Below are 22,900 nucleotides of genomic sequence, written 5' to 3' on the forward strand. Positions count from 1 at the left end.
TTTTGGACGAAACAGAGAGAATCCCGTATTTTTGTTATGTGAACATCCGTATATTGTGAGAAAATTTAAGCTGTCTGAATGAGCGCTCGTACTCATAAAGTTTCAGCTAACAATACTTTATTGAACACGCAAACTGTACGCATTATGAAGTTGCGTACAAAATGTGAGAGCTAGCCTTCTACCAAAAGCTGCAATAACAGATCGTATAAATATATATACGCATCTTCTATTCCGGTCGCAGTTTGCCGCGCATATGGGCTTTGTAACGCTGATCATATGCGCAAATATATGCGTGTTCTCGCAATGTTCTCAAATTAAGCGCTTTGTAGTTAATAACGCAGCATATACGTTTAAGTGAATGAAGAGCCGGGGACATACGTGCATGCGTAAACAAGCTTGCGGCACTCAGGTGCTGGTGCACTGGGAATGACATTGGTGCTCTATACGCCAAAAATTGTGCGCACTCTAAATCAGTACCGAAACGCAGGGAGTGGTATAATGACCGTAACTGCGTTTACATTTGGCAATAAATGGTCTCGAAGGGGACTGGCGGCCTATAGATCCAAGTACAACGGTCGGAGGAAATTTTCGAATGCGGCAAGCAATTAACCCAAGTGTCAAAGGGCACTGCTGAACTGCAATGTAGTTGGTTGAACTCATTCCCATGATATTTACAAAATATCTCGTCTCTGACAATAACTGCCCATTCATTGAGACAAATCGATTACGCATAATCTTCACTGTTCATGTGTTAATTCTTGCGGTAAGATGTAATCGCAAACATTTGGCGCTTCATCTTGAAACAAGACCGGTAAGCGTGCTCGTTCTTGTACGGTAGAATAAAGAACGCGAACATGCACCGACATGTGTGTAAACTACTGGAAGGTGACTGAAGATGAAGGACCTATTACCGTGCTAGTATTGTGTATACTGTCAAAAAGAAGAAAGAAATATTTCGGAAAGAAAGAATGCCCAGTGTCGAGATGTAACGATTCAAGCTTTATTTCTTTTTGACCTAGAATGCAATACCATTAGTTCCACGTGCTTTATGCATGGGTAATGTTATGACACAACTCATTATTTACCCGTTCATTACATGCACCAACCAGCCCAAATTATCCCTGTACTAGAGCTTATGGACGCATCGCAGTGCACTGCTTTGCACTTCATTATAGCACAGGGGTTTGCTATCGCCAGTAGCGAATGCTTTGGTTGACCTCCCTGCCTTTCTGCCTTTTGAATTCTCTCTCCCTTTGAATAAAACGCACTAACTTGTGGGAGAGAAAGCGTTCTCCTCTTTTAGAATTCAATTAATTGTCAAGCAATTATATTGCAGTTCCAGTAACTAGAGCAGAAATGCGAAAACGAAACCGATTCTGTTCGGTTCTCCGCGCTCAGAGTGCGACACCAGGGGGCAGCGCGCGCTGCGCGTCGGTTAGGAGTGGCAGACGGAGATGCACATGTGTAGTCAGCCGGCATTTTTCGAGTCGTGTTGTAAATGTTGTTAATTCGCCGTAAATATCTCTTGATTTGTACTCAAGGGTGGAGCAAGAGCCCAAGGAACAGAGATTGACGCATCGGGAGCGAAGAACAGAAACGATGGATGGTTACGCTGCTTGGGTCTCGGCACGTTCGAATTGGCAAAGTTCCGAATTTGTTGCTGTGTTGTGTACGCTTGTGCGCTCGTTATTTGCCATCATCGCGCGGAGATATTTGCGCTGGATGTCTTTCACTTCGTGTTCAAAACTCTGCTCGCTGCGGCATCGAAGAAGTTGTCCTGTGTTTGGGTGCACGTATGCGCTTGGACACGGATAGCCTGCTTGCTCTCAACGGGTGTTCAACAGTCTACGCGCGCTCGTAACTTGCTCATGAGGTAAGCCCATTTTAATCTTATTTGGTTTGCATAACGTAGGGGTTAAAATGATGTGTGGTAAGCCGGTGTCGCGAACAGAAATATTGTTTCAAAAGACCACTATGCAACGTCTTAGGGCAAAAATGACGCATGAATGGGGAAAGGGATCAACCTATCTTTTCAGATCGATTCCAGTCGTAGCGCGATTGGCTCGATCTCAATTTCCGTGAGGTACTTCTAACCTTTTGTTCACTCGCGTTAAAAGCGTAGAATAAAACGGCGTTCAGTTGAGCTCTTGTATTGACGCGTGTATTGGCTTGAGAGCATACTGTATCCGATACAAGAACTTCTGTTAAAATACGGAAATAAACGTTCGAGGCAATAGCAGTCGCTCACTACCTGTGATCGTTACTTTCTTGCTTGTGTGCACGTTTTAATTGTGACCAGAAAAAAACGTCTTGCTGCACCGTTTGCGGTGCAGCAAGACGTATTCCTTCGAATGATGTCTGGGCAGTCAAGGCATTCGTGCCACTAAGCAAGCAGTAAACGGGGTATCAGTGCGAAAAAATTTGGACATACAAGAGATGCGAATGGTATCATCATAGACTCTATTATTTGACGAATAATTCAATTGTATTACTAAAGCGGAGAGTGGATATGCATGAAAGTCAGATTGTATTGATACTCAGCAAAAACAAGGTAACTTATCATTACTAATCAATCCTTTTCTTTTACTGAAAGGCAAGTTGCTGTTGTGCTGGAGCTGAGAATAGGTCTGCTGCCTGCAATGGGTCCATCTCTCTCAAGTTATTGCAGTATTATAGCTCTCAAGGTGAGTGGATTTTTTTTTTCTCATCGCTATTTGCCACCTGAATCATGACCGTTTACTTAGCTGTGTAGGTGATCACTGTTAGTGACATTGGAGTGCTGGTGGACCAGCACTCCTTTATGATTGCAATGCATATGACAGAGTGCAGCTGTGGCAGTATGCAAAGGTGTTAATCTATAACCCAAGTTAGGTTCTTTGAGGTAATATGTTAATATATTGATGACATTGGATTGTGGTCTAGCAGGCAAAAATGCTAAACAAAAAGAAATTTTAATTTGCACTTGGTAAGATGTGCAAGCAATTCAGGCTGTTATACATGAAATGGGACATTTGTAGATGTCTTCTACAGTGCTGCAGTCCTGAATTGCTTCAGAGTTGAGTGATACCACTATAATTTCTCTGTAGAGCATGCAACACAGTTTAGCATTGGGAGAGGCTGGCATCAACAGGCGTCTATTTACTGTGAAGTTCAAATGAGGTGTTACTCTTAGGGTGACTATGTATAATTTATGGTTTAATTCTAATCTTGTGTCAGGCAGACATAGTTTACCCACTTGGTTAAACAATAGAGATGTAATATCTATGTATACAAGTATTACCCATTCATTTATGCCATTTAGACAATGGCAGAAATGCGTGGGTAATACTTGTGTACATAGACAATACATCACTATTGTTTAACCAAGCGGTGCCCCTGCATGTTAAATTTTACAGGGCTATTATTAAGTAATGTCAGCTTTTGTTGTAACATTAAGGCACCTTTTATATTATTACAGATTACCACCATTGTGCATCATCATAGTGTCATATTTACACTAAATGTATTTGACTTTGCTATAAAACCTTGCACAGTGGTGCATCATGAAATTTTTTTTTTGTTTCTGGCCTCAGAATGCACTTCACGTTACATTCTTGTTTGCAACAAGACTATAATGCAGGTTTCTCTCCTTATGTTTTGTGGCACTTCATACTGCGGCGAGCTAAACCACTGGGCAGCAATACTGGATACGCTACTGCGTGTGGAGCTGTCTTCAAACACACACAAGGAATACATCATTGCTTTTTTAGCACAAAACAACGGACACAAGAAAGACGACAGAACAAGGCGCTACTCTCAACTGACATCACTTTATTGCGTCCCTCCTTTGTAGACAGCAGAATCTAGAAGAACATGGGCTGTGAACACCATGTGCAGGAACCACCAACATCTGATCAAAAAAGCACACTCATTCGACAGAATCCAAAAAAAAACTATATTGAGCACTTTACAAGGTTAAAGAAAGCACACTAATGCACTGTGGCCCCAATGACTGTATGAAGAAAACTTCCGATAACTCTCTGGCGGTGGTATCACGGCTCTTTTTTCAAAATCGTAGCATCACGAAACATTGCGAACCTAAGCGATCCATACCAACAGGCACAGGTTCCCATTTGGCTCAACATTGTAAATATAAAAGTGCAAAGCCATGTTTCGTGATACTACGATTTTGAAAAAGTGCTGTGATACCACCGCCTGAGAGTTATCGGAAGCTTTCTTCATACAGTCATTGGGGTCACAGTGCATTAGTGTGCCTTCTTTAACCTTGTGCAGTGCTCAATATGGTTTTTTGGATCCCGTCGCATGAGTACGCTCTTGTGATTGGTTGTTGGTGGTCTCTGCACATGGTGCTCACTGCGGATGTTCTTCTAGATTCTACTATTTATAAAGGAGCGACGCAATAAAGTGATGTCAGTTGAGTGTAGCGCCTTGTGCTGGTCGTCTTTCTTGTGTCCATTGTTTTGCGCTTAACAAAGTATTTATGGATTCACACCAACTAGTCCACCAACACATTGTGTTGCGGGCACTTCTGAAGTACTGTCTGTCCATTAACCTTGGTGGCATGGAAGCGCCGTCCACTTCTATGCGTTGCTTTCTGTTTCATTGTGGCATCACATCACATTATAATCATAATGTGTATGTACTTTTTCCAAGGGACCCATATTCCTATCCTTGTGTTATATTTGCTGTCGCATTATTTATGTGCAAATGACCAGTGCTCCAAGCTCCATTTTATCGCAAAGTAAACTACTGGTACCTAAACAGTTCTCTATATCAGAAAACCAAAGCTGAACTGCCGAACAGTACCAAGCCTTAGTGCAGTGTCAAGCAGTCAGATTTTATTGGTCATGCAGAGGTGCACAGGATAGCTCTTTATTACTTGCTGAATAATTAAGCTGTGTGAAAACTGAGTAATTATGTAGCTTCAACCACATGCTATTGGTCATTGCTCCTGCCCTCATCAAATGTAGAAGATTATCACGGCATTTCCTATTCTCTTTTTCCTTATTACAGTGGGATTACTGCATGCGTAAGTAGGAAACGGATCACATAGGCAATCAAAAGCCAACATTGTGTAAACTTGGAACATTGATTGTACAGTTTGATGACCCAGAATAAGTAGAAATACACCATAAATGATTGACAATTAACTTTTACTTGACACAGGGCTAAAGCATACAGTAAGCATACTGTATGCTCATACGGTGTCACATCAATTTAAATTTTAGTGTAGCTTTACAGTGTACGCTTCTATTGTTGCATTCTGTCAGAGGAATGGTAATGTTTGGCGTGTATAGCAACTAGACTGTCTATATAGAGTAGTAAAAATGTGTGAACTGTATTTTTTAATTATGTGATAGAATGTGTAGCACAATAAAGCCATACAATCAACGCACAGTGATGTGACTTTCTCTGCACATGTTGCAGGTTCAAAAAAAGTATGGTGAAAGCTGTTGCCAAGGTTCCGACCAGAAAAGACAACCAGTATAAAAGGGTCCACGCCACTGATCTCTACTACAGGGGATGAACAGCACATCGAGCGCCCTCGACTGAAGCCGGCCTTGTCCCGGAAGTTGGTGCTTGACAACTTTGCGGCAGCACTTTGTTGCACAGGTGTGTAGCATTTCTTCCCCTAACATGCCTGCCTGATGTGCCATAAACTACCCAAGCAGTGTTTCGAGGTGTCCAGAATTTTTCCATTGTAGTGTCTACAGTGTCGCTAACATAAGTGACGTGCAATGGAAACACTGGAAAATCAGAAAAAACTTGATGTAAGAGAACACTATCGTATACGGGTTCAGATTGTCATAAAAGTGCTTACCAGACATGTAGAGACCTCCTAAAACGTGAAAAACCACAAAGAAAAGTTTTTCGGCAGCAATATTATCTGATCGCACGCACTAGTTAGTCCACCATATGCCCTGCTTCCAGGACAAGCGACTGCATGACATCGCATTTCCACTGGCTTCACCTGCATCCGGTGCGGTGTGCTGCATCCAGCGAAACATGTTAGAAATCAGTGGTGCACAGTGTTTTCTGTCCCCTTTCTCGACGCCTACTGAACACATGTTAAACTGTTTCCAAAGCAGACAAACAGAGGGAAAGGGTTCTGAACACATTGCATTTTAAAGTGGCTGGTACTGGGTAACGCAAGTACTGTGGCATAGTAGATTTGCACCAGGCAACCGGGGTGCCCAAAAAGGCTGCTGTTTACTTGCAAATGGCCAACATATTGTGAGCATGTTGAAGTTCTTTTTTTATTCTCATCGCTTATTTGGCTAACGGAGACAGCTTTCACAACTGAAGAAGCCTTGGAAGCATGAAACACTTCACAAAACCAGCTTCAATATATCGTGTCTGCATCACAATTTCATGGCTGCATGAGTGAACCCTCTGGTTAACATGTAAGAGAGTTCATGATGTTTGCCATGCATTATCCACTTTATTTACAGGTCAACCCTATGTTGAGGTTTAAGCTGATGTTGCGTTTAGAGAAATTATGGCCGAGAGCCAGCTTTTGAGAATACAGATTGAGCTTGACAGATTAAACGCCAGAACAAGTCGTTGAGGATTTCAGATCAAGAATCTTCAAAGGCCAGTTCATTTAGTGGTGTTAATATTCTGCTCGAAGTTGTTGATTGTTACGTTCATATGGTGCCCAAGCATTGCGGTAACAACTTCACTTGGAGTACATAGCAAGGGTGTATTCGATGTAAGCTGCTGGCTTTTTTTCTGTGTTTTCGAAAACTGGTTTCTTGTTCAGTTTAAATTTTCAAATTTTTCATTGTTTATTAGGTGTTGTGTCTTGTTTCCTTTTCCTGCAGCTTCTTAGTTAAACATCTGAAAGTGAACACAACTTGACATTTTGCTTGATTGCCTAGATTACATGCCCTCAATGCAAAACAATTTCACTTCAAAACTGCTTGTACCATACTGAAAGAATAACTTGAAGCAGCCATAGCCACCAATAACACGCAAGAGATGATTATGAAAATTTTAATATTGTTTTTTGATCTACAGGGTGTCTTAACTATCATGCACCAAGATTTAGAAATATGTAAATGCGATGTAACTAGACAAAATGAAGGTAATGTTTGCCATCGCTTGGAGATACTCTGATTATATTGTGCATTCTGCCTAATTACATAATTCTTAATTAGTTATTAAATATCTCAAATAATTAAATGAAATGTCTCAGTGAAAAGTTGTAGAGCAATATGAAAGCCTCCTGATACACTTTTTTGTTACTGTTACTCATTGTGTGCTACATAAAAGTGTTTTTCCAAGGAATAAGCCTGCGAATACACATAAAGTGTCTTGAGTGGCCAGTCATGTGTCAGTTTTGTGGTGCAAAGCCACGAATACAACTTAAATGGGTTCTTTTAAGAAAAAGACTTAGCTCAGCAAATTATCTTTCTTTGTGCAGCCTGTGGAGACAAGGTTTCTTAGACATGGCCGTGGCCCTCAAGGAAGATGCCGAGGCCACAGGCAGTTCCTCCAGTGACCGTGAAAAGGTCCCCTGGGGCACAAGTCTGGTTTGGCACCCCCACCTTTCTCCTGCAGCTTTTCTGTCTACTTAGCTTACCAGGTGGGTCAATGATGGCAAAGGGAAAAAAGAATTAACAGTATCAAATGCAGAACTTGCTCAAGCTCAATGCATTTTTGGTGTGAAGTTTTTCCCTTATCATTTATCAAAAAACGGGTAATAAGTATATGATATGGTCTTAATACGGACACCTCTTTCCCACAGAGAATTAGCAGTAAAAAAAAGCAGCTTATGAAGGCTTGAATATTAGCTAGGATGATGTGGCATACATAGGATAATGATTATGAATGTTTCTAATGAAGGTCGTGGTAGTAGAGTGAATAATCAGAGTTTATATATAGATTGAAAGACATTTTGTTCCAATGCCAGAATTTTAAATCATCCCAAATAATTCTTGCATTTTATAGTCTTCATTTTATAGTTCTTGATGCTTGCTTCTTGCTGACATCATTCTTAAGCTGCATAATTCACCTGTTATAAATTCCCTATTTCTCCCATTCAAGCAACTTTACATTCATCATAAGAAACCTCGTAGATGAGTTCCAGAAACTTGCTGATGAGATTAGGGGGCGGCGTGTACCCCAGGCTGAGATATGCATTCAAGAGCCTCATATCTTGCAAATGTTAGAAATACTCCTGCTAAGCAAGTTCTTGGTGTCATACAAGGTTATTTGCGAATACGAATTTGCCTGAATTTAGAAAACAGTCAATATAAAACATGTCAAGCGATATCGCTGACGATACACACACATTCCAACTGAACTAAATACAAATAAATATAGCATCAAATGCAGAATCATTGGCATGATGCCATTCTTTCAGTGGAATAAAATCTGTCCTGCATTGTAAATCTGGAATCCTTTATAATCCAGACTACTAAATACTTATGAGGGTTGTAGCGTAAAATATGCATGTATTTATTCCTCGTTTCTTTACTTTAGGACCTGATAATGCTTAAACAGCAGTGAAAGAACTGAGATCACAGCACCTAATACTTTATATTGCTCCAGAAATCCGTTTCTCTGCCGATCGCAGCATTCGACACTAACAAGAAGGCACATAACACTTAGGGTGGTGCTATTCACTTTGATTGTTTGGGAACGAAACCCGTAATGTACATGTTATGGCCCTACGTGTCATTACGTTTGAACAACAAAAAGGTAGGGGGTTTGCATTTTGCAAAACTGCATTGAGGTTTTCACTGTGTGCAATTAAAATTAAGAACCTTCCCAGCTCATATTAAATGCATTCTCCAAAGCTTTAGGTTATACAGGTGCACTACTTTACACAGAACACTCTTTTCCCTTGTCACGGCTCACACTCTTAGGCAGAGTTACACCCTTTGAAGTGCCCCTTCTTCCACACAACGATAATTGTCATCTGCCTTTATGCATTTCCTTTCTTTAACGCTGCGAGCCCTGTGCTTTCCAGTAACGAACGGCATGCGCGTTATCAGCATGATAGCATTCCCGACAACAAAGTAGCGGGCGTGGCGTCTTCAAGAAAGGAAACGCATCAAGGCAAATAACGATTATTGTTGTGTGGCAGAAGGGGCACTCCAAAGGGTGTAACTTTGCCTAAGAGTGCAGGTGGTGATTCAGATTCTTCAAAGGTGTTTCATTGTATGGGATGGCACATCGCGCTTCACTTATTTGCAGAATATTGCATTCCAATTGTCATATGAGATAAATCCATTAGAGAGCTTTAGCTTGCCCTAAATTTATTACAGCTGTGTACTGTTAAACTGGCCGCAGCTTGCAGTGCTTGTGGAAAAACAATTGTAACTGCCATATTATATGTAACTGCTAGTGCACAGGCATCGGCAGCAGCAATAGTTAGGGTACACTTGTTTCTTCTATTCTGGGGTATGCATCCTCCACCAGAAAGTAGTTTTTTTTCGTCTTCCTCTTCTACCATATTGGAATGTGAAATGGGGTGTAATTTGTAGGATATACTCGTGCATAAACTTCATGAGCATTTATTCTTGTCTGTGCCACAGATCATTGTTGCTACCACTGTAAAAGAAGGGTGCCTGTTTACAGCACCCATAGGGAACAATCTGTGAATCTTTAACAAACAGTAAGGATAATGAATAATCGAATAATTTTTAGTAATTTTCAACAAATTTAGCACTCTTTGCTTTCCACTATGGTGTTTTTCAAACTCTAATGTTGGCAAAAGGTTTGAGTGCAGGATGTCATTTTGTGTGAAAGAGTACACTTGTGTGCATAACACCTCATCGTCAACATTCTGCTCCACAGAATGTCATTAGCTTTCGTATGCATTGGTCACTATCTCACAAACCGGTTGCTCCTTTGTTAGTTGGAATGTAGCATTTATGTAAAGCACATTTGATGTTCTAACAAAAAGCATTGTTCCCTCTTATCCCCTAATTCTCCTCACTTGATGCCTAGTGTTGTAATAGCATGGTTGACACCATGAGAGTCAGTGGGGTGAATAATTGTGTCTGGTGGAGTAGAGGGTGTACATTAACTTAAGCAACTTTTCCAGACGACTTGAATCAGTATTGTGGAATGCTGGTTTTTTTTTTTGCAATCACTGTTACCAAGTTTCACTTTGGTTGCGGCAACAAGTATAATGTAGTTCGCTAGCACTCCTGCCAACACATATATAATGTGCAGGCATCTGTGTTGAAAAAAAGACCAGCTAATGGTTTGCCAGGAGCTAAGGTCCATTTAGACCATTAAATTTTGAACTTACACCGGTGGAAATAACTGGTGAATGAAAGCACACCCAGGAGAACTGAAGCAAGACTGCGAGTCGGCCTAGTTGGAACAAATTCATCTTGAAACTTATTGTGCGCAGCAAACAGGGACGAAGAATAGAAGAAACACAAGGACGAGCGCTTAACATTGTGTTTCTTCAATTCTTCGTCCCTGTTTGTTGCGCACAATAAGTTTCAAGATCAGCAGGAGAACTGACCATAATATTTTCTTTCATTATAACACCGCTGAAGCTTTGAACTGCATTTGAACTGGCTTGTTTAAAAAATGACCCATTTCCTTGTTCAAGTAAGACAAAGGTTCCACAGGAAGACAGAAACTTGAAGCCGTCAACAGCAGCATGAATATAAACAGCACTCGACGTTTTGGAATCTTGCACCTGGTTATATTATCCATCCCATTTTTTTCCACAGGCTGTTCTTTACTGTTTTATGGTCATATCCAGTTTAATTTTAATGTCCCTATTTTTTAATATTTGGTTAATATATATTTTCTTCATCGGCTTTCAACCAAATATATATTCATAATGCGCCTTCATTTACCACTTGCAGTGATCCTAACCAGATGCATCTTGATACAAAATTTATTTTCCTTAATTCTTTGTTTTCCTTTTCCAAAAGTGCAAACTGTTTATCTTGATACCTATTTTGTCTTCTGGGAAGATTAGGTCTACTGGATTAATGACTGCTTACATGGGTACATCGTTTTCTGTTTTGGTCACCCCTACTCTTGGCAAGTACTGACAGCATCGCTCATACCCGCTCCATCACAATCACCACTGCTAAGCACACCCTTCCTTCCTTTATTTTAACACTTTGACTTCTCTTGACCTATTATACGCACCAGTTACTTCTCCCCCAATGAGGCTAGGGGCCAGTGAGATATGCACAATCCCACAACACAGCCAAGGAAAACATTTGCTACCCTAATGACAAGCACCTATGTCGAAATGTTGGCTACAGCAACATCCCTTGTGCCAACAATGTTGATCTACTTACATGTTTTTCTAACACAGAAGTTACTGCTTTGTCGTGTTCTGTGATTAAACTTTTTTGCCGCTTTCTTTAGGATGGATATTCACGAATACTATTTGTTTCTCCTAACAGCAGCAAGTTTATCCTTGCAAGTGTTTGGAGTCAAGAACAACTTTCACCAGGAAGAAGTGCAAGACGAGTGATTGAAGAAAATAAAGTTGCTTCTGTGATCTAAGAACTTGAGGACTGAAATGTTGCACCTTTTTGTATATATGCTATGCAGTGCATTCATATCACCAAGTGCAAAGTGTTTTATCTCTGCAGCCATGTCAGTGTGTTGGCAAGACAATTTTTTCAATGGTGACCTGCTGCTTTGACTATGAGCTGCCTTCATGACATTTGCATTAAAGGAGATGTACTATCGTGGACAAAAGTACCCTGGAAGTGCGAGCGTTGACCAAATTGCATTTCTGCTCAAGACCGCTGAAAACAGTGGGTCACGTATGCACATTCCGAACGCAGATGGTGGCACGGCTGATCCCAGCGAATAGCACACCAATGAAATTCGGTCGACTCTCGCACGTCCTGGGCAATTTTGTGCCCAATGGCACATTCTTCGAATGGATATGCTCTGCAAGATGAAATACGGGAAGCACCTGTACTTTAACGGATATAGTACAGATTTAGTATACGGAGTCTTTCGTTTTCTGAATACGGCAAGCACCTGTTTTTTAACGGTTATAGTACAGATTCAGAATACAGAGTCTTCCGTTTTCTAGATACAGAAGCACTCGTATCTTGTGTTACGGTCTCTTTTTTTACAGTTGTCCGTTCTACGGAAATGACCGTTCTTAATTTACGGAAAAGTGTTCGGTCACAAATTACCAGCAAATTTTCTGTAAAGTAAGGCAAATTTTTTTTACAGTGTATCTATACGTACAAATAGCTAACTCGAAGTCTCATACAACATCAGTGCTTTCTGGGCTTCCTGAAAGCTCGGTTCTTGGGCCGCTTCTTTTTTTTTAATAATATCTCAAGGGTCTGGCCATCGACTCTCCTATCCTCAGCCGTTTTTTCTTGTTTATTTTGCAGACGACTGCATTTTCCATCACACCATGCAAACAAGGGTGGAGGACAAGCGCGCAAGCCAAACGTGCGACTCGCTCTCGGAGGAGGAAATTGCCGATGCGAAACCACGTGACTACCGCCAACGTCCGATGTTACGCCTATCCAAAGCTCCCGGCGCTGCCGGAAAAACCGGCGGACGTGCCGGCGGGACGAGCGTTCGTCGAGACGCCAGCATGGAGTGGCCTAGGTTGCCAAGGTTACGGTGGGCCGTCGCCAACAGCAGCGACGCGGCGCTGCGATGACGTTTCAATCTCGACGACTGCTCCGACGACAGGGCTCGGAGCGCCTCAGAGCGCTCCAAGATAGAGGAGAGCAATCGAGAAGAACCAGCCGAACGCAGGGCGGGCACCCTCTTTCAACCAGCCGAAGACAACGCCGCTCGCGAGAGCGCTCCAGAGCGCTCAGAAACGACCAGCCGAAGTTCGATAGCATAAGAGTCCAGTAAAACTAGATTTCCAGGCATACATGCAATGTAACCCGTTATGACCTACCCGGAAGACACACAGCAAGGTTATTTTAGTACCAGGCCTCAATGCAGAACACATGCGTACAAAGGTTCCTTTTTTTCCCGAGGCCTATTGTTGAATGGAACGGGCTGCCGAATGAGGTGGTGAACTTATCAAAGTCGGAATCTTCTTTAAGAGCCGTTGTCCCTTTCTTGTGATTGCTTCGCGTTCTTTGTTACTCTTTAGAAAGTCCCCATGGACTAATAGGTGTTGATTGTTCACTGTATTACTCTTGATGGCGTCTGTGTTGTTTCATTGTTCTTTCGTCGTCACAGCGCGACAATGATTTGCACCAAAAATAACTTACAATGCAATGAATGCACCCACTCCCGCTTCGGCGGCAAAAAGTATAGAATAAATAATATAAATAAAAATAAAATAAATAAATAATTACCCGCCATTGTCGCTCAGTGGCTATGGTGTTGGGCCGCTGAACACGGGGTCGTGGGATCGAAACCCGGCCACGGCGGCCGCATTTCGATGAGGGCGAAATGCGAAAACGCCAGTGTACTTAGATTTTAGGTGCACGTTAAGGAACCCCTGGTGGTCGAAATTTCAGGAGTCCTCTACTACGGCGTACCTCATAATGAGAAAGTTGTTTTGGCACGTAAAACCCCCATAATTTAATTTTAGTTAAATAAATTATTTCTTAATACTTGAGATGCACCAATTAGCATAACAGCAAGTGATACTACAGTGTTTACACATACTCTACACAGACCAATTCCAACGCGCCAAGCCCGACTCGACCCGCTTCTGTCGGGTTCAAGTAAACGCCCCGCGTGTCTTGTTGGGCCCAGGGGCCACCACTCACGAGCATGCAGTCTTCGTTTTCCAACCGGCTTGGCGAGTTCCACGTCTGAACGCCGCGTCGCACAGCTCGCGCTGGCGCGTGAAGTATGGCACGTTGCAACCACCTCCGTCTGTAACAGAAAAAACGGCAAAACAAAAATGGCGCATGTGTACGACGCCTTACCATGACATAGGACTGACTATATACGTATTACTGTCACGTTCTTACTATGGGCACAAGAAGACAGCCCGCTGACATTATTTTTTAAACATCGCTGGTGACGGGTAGCTATTGGGCGCAGGTTAAGGAAGCCCCGGTGGCCGAAATTGATCCATAACACCCCACTTCAGCGTGCCTCGTAGTCGGGTCGTAGTTGTGGCGCGTAAAGAAACTCAAAATTTAATTTGCTTTGTATAATTTACCTTCAGGTCTCCACCGTTCTTTGAACTTCTGCCTCGTTTTAAAATTCTCTGTTTTTCTCGTCTTGTTGATTTGAAGGCCCACTTAGTGCAACCCTTCAGAAACATTCTCACGATATTTGTTCTTCAACATGCCATATAGAAGGATTTATAGGCATGTGCTCCATGTGAAAGAGACAAACTTTTGCTAGGGGCGAATGTGAGCTTGTTGGTAAATGATAACACTGAAAACGCGTTCAGTGCTGCGCACCGTACCTTTCTTTTTTTGCCGTCCTGTCTAATTAAGCCCCGTTTCTCCGTATATTGAAACTATTCGTCATTGCTACGCGCACACACACATAGGCACAGTGGTCGCGACTTGGTGACGCGAGATTCACCTCTGCTGTCTGTAATCGAGGCCCACGACACCGCGTTATTGGGCTACCGTCGCGGCTGTACCCGCATGGAGTCAAGAGAGCGCGCGAATCAGAGATGCCGGACTTACGTTCCGGTTCCCCTGCAGACTCGGAGATCCGCGACGCTGTCGGGCTAGAGCCAGAGCCTCCACCGAGCGAGAACGCGACGCCCAGGACTAAGCCGACGATGCCTCGCATGATCACTGACTCAGCTGCACAGAGACTCAACTGCCTGGACTGTTAAAGAAAACAACAACAAGAAAACAAAACGGATTACATTAAAATAAAATGTGAAACTATCTTGACATCGTAAGACAGCGAATAACCTCCTTTTCTCGCATTTATATCGTAGTGTATTAGCTTTTTTCGAATCTAGAATGTTCTAAAGGTTATCACGAAAATCGCGGTGGTAGCGGCTGGCTTCGGCTTGAGCCCAGTTATGCTTCAGCCTGACGTATAGCACTATTAACAAATTAGAACGAATCCGAATGAACGCTGTATGTTTATAGTAAAGTTTTCAGCGCACGAATCTCGAACTGAACTAATGTAGTGCACTACAAAAGAGCCGCATCATGAAGGAAATAACTGAGCCTGCATTTATTTCGTGTGATCAATAATTGCACTTAAAAAAGAAACACTGAGACTCTCACCATTTTCGACGCCTTAACGACCAGACATACGCCACCCCAACACGATAGGTAATCAACACCTTTTTAGGTAATCAACACCGCGTGCAATACGTGACTGAAGTTTGTTATCATGAACATTTTCTATAAAATACGATATTACTGTTCACTGTTTATATGCTTACTGTATATTCTTTTCCTCTATTACGACCACCCTGTTTGGGCCTTGAGTCTATATAATGGCCCAAGTTAAATAACCGAACTCATGAAAATTTCGCGGCGAGGAGCAAGTAAGAGATCAAGACGAGGGGGACGACCGTAACTGAAAAATTATTGTCCGCCCCAGCTCCTTCCTTGCTTTAGTTTAGTCTCTGATGTGCTCTGGCTACGAAATGTGTGTTCCCTCAAAGTAACCCTAACACAGACCGTTAGACAAGGGTACACGACAACGGCGCACTTTAAATAATCGTGCCTTACGGGACGCGCTGGGATGGACTGAGAGGTAATTACCATACTCGAAGCCCCGCAAGACACAAAATACGGGTGAAAGGATGCAGAGCCCTTACCTGTCGGACGGGCTTCCAGGTGAGCTTCTTCTTCTGCTTCTTGATGATGATGATGATGATGATGACGACGACGATGATGATGATGGAGAAGGAGCCGACGACGACGATGACCTCAGAGTCGTGTGGCGTCTATAAATGTATTACTGGCACAGCTTTCGAATAAATAAAAATTACAGGGTCTCTTACGATCTTTCTTAATAGGTAAATGGCGAATGCGTACTCTCCTCCTCTTATCATTCGCCTCTTTCTCTTTGCCTCTTCTCTTTCTCTTCTTTCTTTTAGTCATTACGTCTCCCTACTAAGCATATTTAGTCATTTGTAATCAGTTGCAGCCATTACAAGCCATCGTTAGACATGTTGGTCATGTCATAGTCATTACAAGTCATTTCAGTCATTATTAGCCATTACTCGTCATTACTAAGCATTTTTAGTCATTTATAATCAATTATAGTAGTTACAAGTTGTCACATATTGGTCATTTCATAGTCATTACTAGTCATTACAAATCATTTCAGTCATTATTAGTCACAACTGCTCACTATAGTAAGCACTTTTAATCATCTGTAATCAATTGTGGTCATTACAAGCCATCGTTACACTTAACTGGTCATTTCGTAGTCATTAGTATTCATTACAATCACTAGCAGTCATTTTAGGCATTACTACTCATTACTACGCATTTCTTATCAGTTGTGGTCATTACATGCCATCGTTAGACATATTGGTCATTTCGGAGTCATTAATAGTCATTATTAGTCATTAATAGTCAGTATTACCCTCAACCAATCTCTTTTATAACGTTATCCTTCACTAACTGTCACTCTCAATCATTTTTCATTCTTTAATCTGTCTTCATACGGCGTGATGACGCTTCGGCGGACACTCCGGCGGTCAGGTCTGCTGACACAAACTTCACCATGAGCCTAGAAAGGCTTTCGCTTTAATAAATAATGAAATAAACAAACACATCAGTAAATACAAAGAGAAAAGAGAGAGCTTATGATTAAGCAGTGAGACGGGCCGCATTAAAGTACCTGTACACTATGCAACGAAATGCACGCAAAAAGTCAGTTCAACTATTTGCTGTAAGCAACGAAAATAAGGATAAAGAACCAGTTATTATGACTACCATCGATGTCGGTTAATTTAGTTTGCGCAAGGTTGACAGCGCAGCCAGAAATTCAGCCAGAAATACGGATAAAGTAGTCCGGAATCCTCATTGAGAATGACCAGTCTAGAGCAGGAGCAAAAATGTCAATTCGAGATTTTTCTTCGCAGTGTCAGGCATCTGTCGCAATGACGGCACACTCATTGCTCAACTCAATAAATGATCTTATAATAGTCCACCTTACGAGAGACAAGTTGTTGCGCTCTTCGCCTGCTGTGAGCAGCACCTTCTTCGACCCTGGATCCTCTTCCTCTTCGGCAGCTTTACCTGAATCACTACAACAGTAAAGTCGCCAAGTTTCGCTAAGAAGGATGTTCTTTTTAATACGCAAGTCTACCGCGCGCAGTAGAAGAAGAACGATAATGAATCAGCCCCGCTGCTGAAAAGAGGGGGCGCGTCTGACACTGCAGGTACGGCTAAGAATTATGCCTGATATATCTGGCACAGATTGTCCCGGTTGAGGAGGGTGTCCCGGTGTTTTCCGAAATGGTCACTCGCGCATAACGTCACATACGCGCTTACAAGCAGAAGTTCACAGCCTGCCACGCAGGCAGACTCGGAAATATACAACCTAAAAGCTCAAAGCGCGCTGACCCGCTTTCGTGACCGCGACAACCAACCCGAATCACTCGTAACAAATGCCGAGCATGCCGCTGTTTCTGCAGTAAGCCTTTGATCAAGCTCAGTCTTTTCCTCTTTGTTCGTTTCATTGTCACTTCGTGACGCTCGCCGTAACGCACGTGATCGCCTTCCTCTGGCTTCGGTATGCGGCCAAAATGTGCCGCGTTCTTGCGCAGTTAACCAGATTGTCGACTCACGCTTGGAAACTGAGAGCGATTTCAACGCGCGATAAGCGAGGAAAGGGTGATACCGACAATATCGCGGCTGTTAGAGACGCGGTGACGCAGTTTTAAAGAAAGAAAGAAAAGCAGCCAATCAGAGTGCGCGCATGACCGGAAGTTCCCGGTGGTCGGAAGCGCGACCTTCGCGACCGTGTAGACGAAGGGGCCTAGGGGCCGTCAGGTTGTGAATCCAAGTTTGTAGCGAGCGCGCTTTGTTGAGCCGCACTTGTCACGAACGGCTGCTCGCAGTGTCCTAGCAGCACCGCTTTTAGCAAATTAGTTCTGCGGTAATCCGCAAGGTGGAGGAAGGTTCACGAACAGGAAGTCTGTTCTTTTAGAACGGCGCACCCACCGCCTTGGTATGATCGTAGGCTACCGGTCTTCTAGGACGATCCGACGAGCACCGGGCGGGAAGGCATCAGCAGGTGAGCGGGGACATTTGCTTCTGCTTATCCTTAAAGGCCCGGACTGCGCCTAGGTCTAACCGTGTTCGAGCAACGTGCTTTCGATATATGTGACGATGCTTCGCGTAAGGAGGACGTCGAAACTTGGAAGGGTTATATCGAGCGGGCTGCCAGGCATCATCCCCCGCCTCATTTTTGTACTGGGCGATGGAACACTGTGCTGTTTAATGAAGTATCAGATATTCGAGCTCAGTCTGGGGGTGTGACAGATAGTTCTAGCGCATAAGAAAATGCCACGCGAGCCTGCAAACCCACATAGTCATCTTGGAAAGGCAGCAGCTAACGGATCGTGGGACCCCAAGAAAGCAAGGCGATGCAGCCGACGATGCTAATTCGCATCCTCACCGATGACGCGTATATGTGCGCTTGTATGGCGTGTTGGCTCAATGAAAGGTTTGTTTGCGAGTTCTCCGTCTTTTTTACTCACTTTCTGGTGGCCCCGTTCGTTAGCGCTGCCTTTCCAAGGTGATGAACCCCCAACTCGTCCAATTATTGGCCTTGTTAGCCAACGTATATTTCAGTGCCATATCTTGAGCCTTGAGATTGCTGTCAAATTAGGCCTTCTTTTCGTTGCAATACAGCCGCGACAGAGGTAGCATTTAGTAATTCAGCCCGATCTTCAGCGGTCGAGCGAGAGATGTCACACAGGCTGAAGCCGACGTTTGCACGAAGGACCCCCCCCCCCCCCCTTTTTTTTTCCCCACATGTCTTCGTCAAGGCAACAAGTATAACGGTGACATATTCTGCCGAGTGGTTATTTCAGAGCACTCTGGTAGTGCTATCAGCCTGCTGAAGCTTTGAATTTTCGCATCGCCGTAACCACGCTTGGAAATGATCACTACAGGGTCGTGATCCGGTTATGCATGGTGTTCGTAGTTCGCACTCGGGCGCCAAACACAGGGTTTCGCTTGCCTACGCCGTCGGAACGCCTGAAAGGTGGTAGCCGGCCTACGCTGTAACGGGGCGTCGCACTAAGCTAAGTCAACCCACGCCGTCGTCCGCATCTATCGCCGAGAGTCGCTTGTTGGTGAGGAGATGAGGTTTAATGAAACGCGTTCGTTTATTGCGCATATTTACAGCTCACAAGTGGCTCCGTGGATAAACAGGAGCACACTCCATGTCTGAGCACTTTAGCTGTCTCTGTTCACGCCACATGTCTGAACACACACGGCACTGTGCCAAAGACGTCCGCTTCTAAGCGATCGCTTTCTCTGGGTAACTAAAGACAAGGGAATTCGCCAACTTTGTCTCGGCCAGTCGGAATCTTCGAACTGTTCGAAAGAATGCCACGCGCGATATCTCACCATTCTGCAGAACTCCGCCTCTGATGACCAACTGTCGAACCCATCTACGACGTGATGATGAGGCAATCGGAAAACAGGAGTCCGCGCTGTTCCCGCTGAAGTCGTGGATGTAAGCTCCTTGCCCCAATTAGTGGGCTCTACGTTACGGTCAGCTTGTGGCGATTTGAGTAGCCCGGTCTTGACGGTCTTTACTGCTTCCACAGAATGCTGCGGTTTCTGTCAGCTCGAAGGGGGCTCCCTTGTTTGCCCATCAATAGTCATTGCCGGGCCCCGTCGTCGTCTAGCTAGGCGCTTGTGAAGTGGTCGCGTCGTGGGAAGCACCGAGAGCAGGGCCATGCCATTTTGAGACGCAATAAAACGTTGTACCTTTTTTCGATAAGACTTGGTAGTTGTGAAGCTTGAAAGCTCAAAGCTTGATGAAGTCCTTCCGGGCTGAAAATGAAAGCAACATGTAATATTCACATTGTCCGCTTTTATCATTCTTTTTTTTACGGCATTAACACCCACTGGTTGTGCCTTCGTAATGACACAGCGTATCTTCTGCTTGAAGACCAAAATAGCGCAGCAAACAGTGGCGTCCGCGTGTGTTCCAGTAGGTTGTACAAAAGGCAGTTTTGCAGTATAGCAACAGCGTTAGGAAACAGTGTTTTTCTTTTTGTCTGGATAACTACCATGAAGTGCGTGGCATACCCTGTATCACGAATTAATTCAAGTATGAGTTAATGAAGGACTTCATTCGTCTGCCTGCGCCCAATTATGCAATAATCCACGAAATATTTTTGTTGTCAAATGCCAAAGGACAGACAGTACGATATTTTTCGTGCATCCTGTTGTGAAGACGCCTTTACTGTGCGTAAGAGAACTATCAGCCTGTTGAAATGGAAACTGCTGGTGCCTACGCCCCCCCCCCCCACCCCGCCATATCTTAAAACAGGGCTTTTCAAACTTTTTTTGGCTGAGGACCGGATCGGCTATCACTGGCGGTGTCGATCGAGGGCCGGACAATAAAAGAAGTTAAAGAAATGTCAGTGAATATATATCAGTACACGTAAGCAACGACATTGGGAATTTACTAAAACCTTAATTCCAATTATTCGACGTCCTGTGCTTCATATAGTTCCTTACTTTAATTAGTTGCGTTCATCTCCTTGCACGACGTCCAGAAAAGGAAAGACATAATTATTTGAATATTTGAATTGCATTTTTACCACCAAGTTTCTATCAACTTGAACTTAACTTATTAAACCTTCGTAACGGCCAACAAACTTGTTCACATTTCCAGGTAACACGCTGTTTCTTTGCTTCTTCAGTCATTCTATCAGCATCAAGCGCATATCTATACAGAACGTTAGGTAGTCTGGGAAACGTAGCCATTCTCTACAAAGGACTTTTTTTTTTGCTGATGTATAGTTGCCGCAACTCCGGTATTGCTGGGAATTAGTGTTGAGTTTTGTGAATAGTATTTACGTTTCAGTAGTGTGGAAGAGTATGCCAGAAGGTGGAATAGATGGAAGCATTGTCAAGAATAAAAAAAAAGCGCAATACAGAGGACAGAGAGCGCCCCTGCTTTTGCGTCATGCTCTCTGCGTTGTCAATGTTTCCGTCATAAGATCTCCCAGAAAATATGACATGTGCAGGTAATAGTATAAGCATTCTTAAATAAAATGAGACTAATAAATGCTACGCAACCACACGTTTCAAAATCCACGCTTTTTTTTTTACCCTGCTTTCCGTGGTCGCAGCGATGTAGCCTTACGTAAGAAGCAGACTTGGGGTAGTTGACTGGACACGTATGAACTAGCAGCGCGAGCGCTTTACGTCTTGCGCCGAAATTGGTTTAAATATGCAGCCTGCATATGTCTGCCATTTCTTGCGTTATGTTGCTTATGAACGATAATTGCCGAAATGGATACCTTACTCATTAATGAGACGACTTACTTCAACAGAGACCTGCAGGTACGCACATGAACTTTTGCATGGCAGGTTAAGCCAACTTTCTTTTTCGTGCGGTTTAACTGAGCTTCGTTAAAATTGACCACGATTGAGCCACTAATAAATTACGCGTTCGTCGATCGACAAATTCGTCAAGCCCTAAAGAATAGGCGTTTCATCGCAAGCTTTCAAGTGGGGTTAAAAAAAACAATCTGAGGCAGGTGATTACGACTTATTTATATAGGAACTTCCTATTAACATAATAACAACATTAGCATAGTCCTGACACAGAACACATTGAACATAAGGGCTTTGCAGAGCTAGTGGGAACCTCAAAATATTTACAGACATCAGGAGATGAATCGAAGTGACGCATACAGCAATCATAACACGCGACACGTCTGAAACAAGGCACGAAGCAGAGTATGCATGAGGCCCGAAAGAAAATTCAAAGCATTTACAAAAGTTGTAGATTCTCAAGCAAAGTGTGTGACCTGGCGAGTTGGTTTTCAATTCAAGACTGCACAGCGTATTAACGGACTTGGGTCAGGAAGAGATGGACCCAAACGCGGCCTTGTAATTAAGATTAAGGGAAGCACAATCATGTTTTTGTTGCCGCTCTTTCATCAGACTGTGGTCATTGCAAATCATACGAGTAGTCGCACAAAGGTGACAGGTATGGTCAAGACTGTGTTGGTCAAGACTGTGGTCAAGACAAAGCTCGCCTTCATCACTAGAAATTCTTGCAGGATGTCCACCAAATACGCTCTTAGTGACATAACATTTGAGACAGCTTCCACTTACATATATTTAGGAGTTCACCTTCAGTCCGACTTAACCTGGAACTATCACATTGATTTGATTCTAGCAGCTTCTAACCATTATCTTGGCCACTTAACACGTAACTTTCGACGTGCTCCTGCGGGGGTGCGTAAACCTGCTTATATTACCTTAATCCGACATGAAATCGAGCACGCTTCAACTTGTTCCATTTTTTCAGATTACTCACGTTTCACTAGCCTCACGGCGTTAGAAGCTCGTGCGGATCTTGATAACCTTCGCCATCGTCGCAAACTTTCTCGCCTAACTCTTTTTCACGAAATGTATCATCATCCGTTGTTTCATGACGATTTCTTTCGCTCACCTTCAGCCGTCTATCCACGCCGTGACCATTCTTTCAGGATCAGACGCATCGCTTGCCGCAATTCAACGTTTGCTAACCCATTCATACCCAAAACCATTGAGTGGAACCGGCTGCCTGCTGCAATCGCAACTGAAATAAATGCGACTAATTTTCATGAACTTCTAAAAACGAAGGCGATGCGTAATTTTTCGTTGTATTTTTTTTTGCGCTCCATTCACCGTAATGTGTTTCATTTTTTTTTCGTATTGTTTATTACGTTGCGTTTTTTCCATTATCTTTCATTGAGTGTTGTTCAGCCACATCTTCATTATTGTTGCCTGTTAATTTTTCTCTACTTTGTCATGTAATT

General features: G+C 43.2%; 2 protein-coding genes and 1 long non-coding RNA gene across 3 annotated transcripts in view; 2 read left to right on the forward strand and 1 right to left on the reverse strand.

Annotated features, from left to right (window-relative positions):
- Window positions 1–15,675, reverse strand: part of LOC139049527 (uncharacterized) — an 87,524-nt gene extending 71,849 nt beyond the window's left edge. Inside the window, exons 1-3 of the mRNA XM_070525063.1 lie at window positions 15,642–15,675; window positions 14,595–14,742; window positions 13,713–13,821 (exon numbers count right to left, since the gene is read on the reverse strand). Coding sequence (XP_070381164.1) covers window positions 13,713–13,821; window positions 14,595–14,742; window positions 15,642–15,644 — 260 coding nt within the window. The 5' untranslated portion in view covers window positions 15,645–15,675. The remainder of the gene's footprint in view (window positions 1–13,712; window positions 13,822–14,594; window positions 14,743–15,641) is intronic.
- Window positions 1,449–13,144, forward strand: LOC139049526 (uncharacterized). The gene is made up of 5 exons (XR_011508376.1): window positions 1,449–1,873; window positions 2,594–2,684; window positions 5,428–5,613; window positions 7,427–7,588; window positions 12,357–13,144. It is a non-coding gene; the product is annotated as an uncharacterized lncRNA (long non-coding RNA).
- A 2,161-nt stretch (window positions 15,676–17,836) lies between the features above and the next one.
- Window positions 17,837–22,900, forward strand: part of LOC139049528 (MIF4G domain-containing protein B-like) — a 43,174-nt gene continuing 38,110 nt past the window's right edge. Inside the window, exon 1 of the mRNA XM_070525064.1 lies at window positions 17,837–18,132. Within this exon, the coding sequence (XP_070381165.1) occupies window positions 18,069–18,132 (64 nt within the window). The 5' untranslated portion in view covers window positions 17,837–18,068. The remainder of the gene's footprint in view (window positions 18,133–22,900) is intronic.

The sequence above is a fragment of the Dermacentor albipictus genome, chromosome 9, assembly GCF_038994185.2.
Source record: "Dermacentor albipictus isolate Rhodes 1998 colony chromosome 9, USDA_Dalb.pri_finalv2, whole genome shotgun sequence".
Lineage (NCBI taxonomy): Eukaryota > Metazoa > Arthropoda > Arachnida > Ixodida > Ixodidae > Dermacentor > Dermacentor albipictus.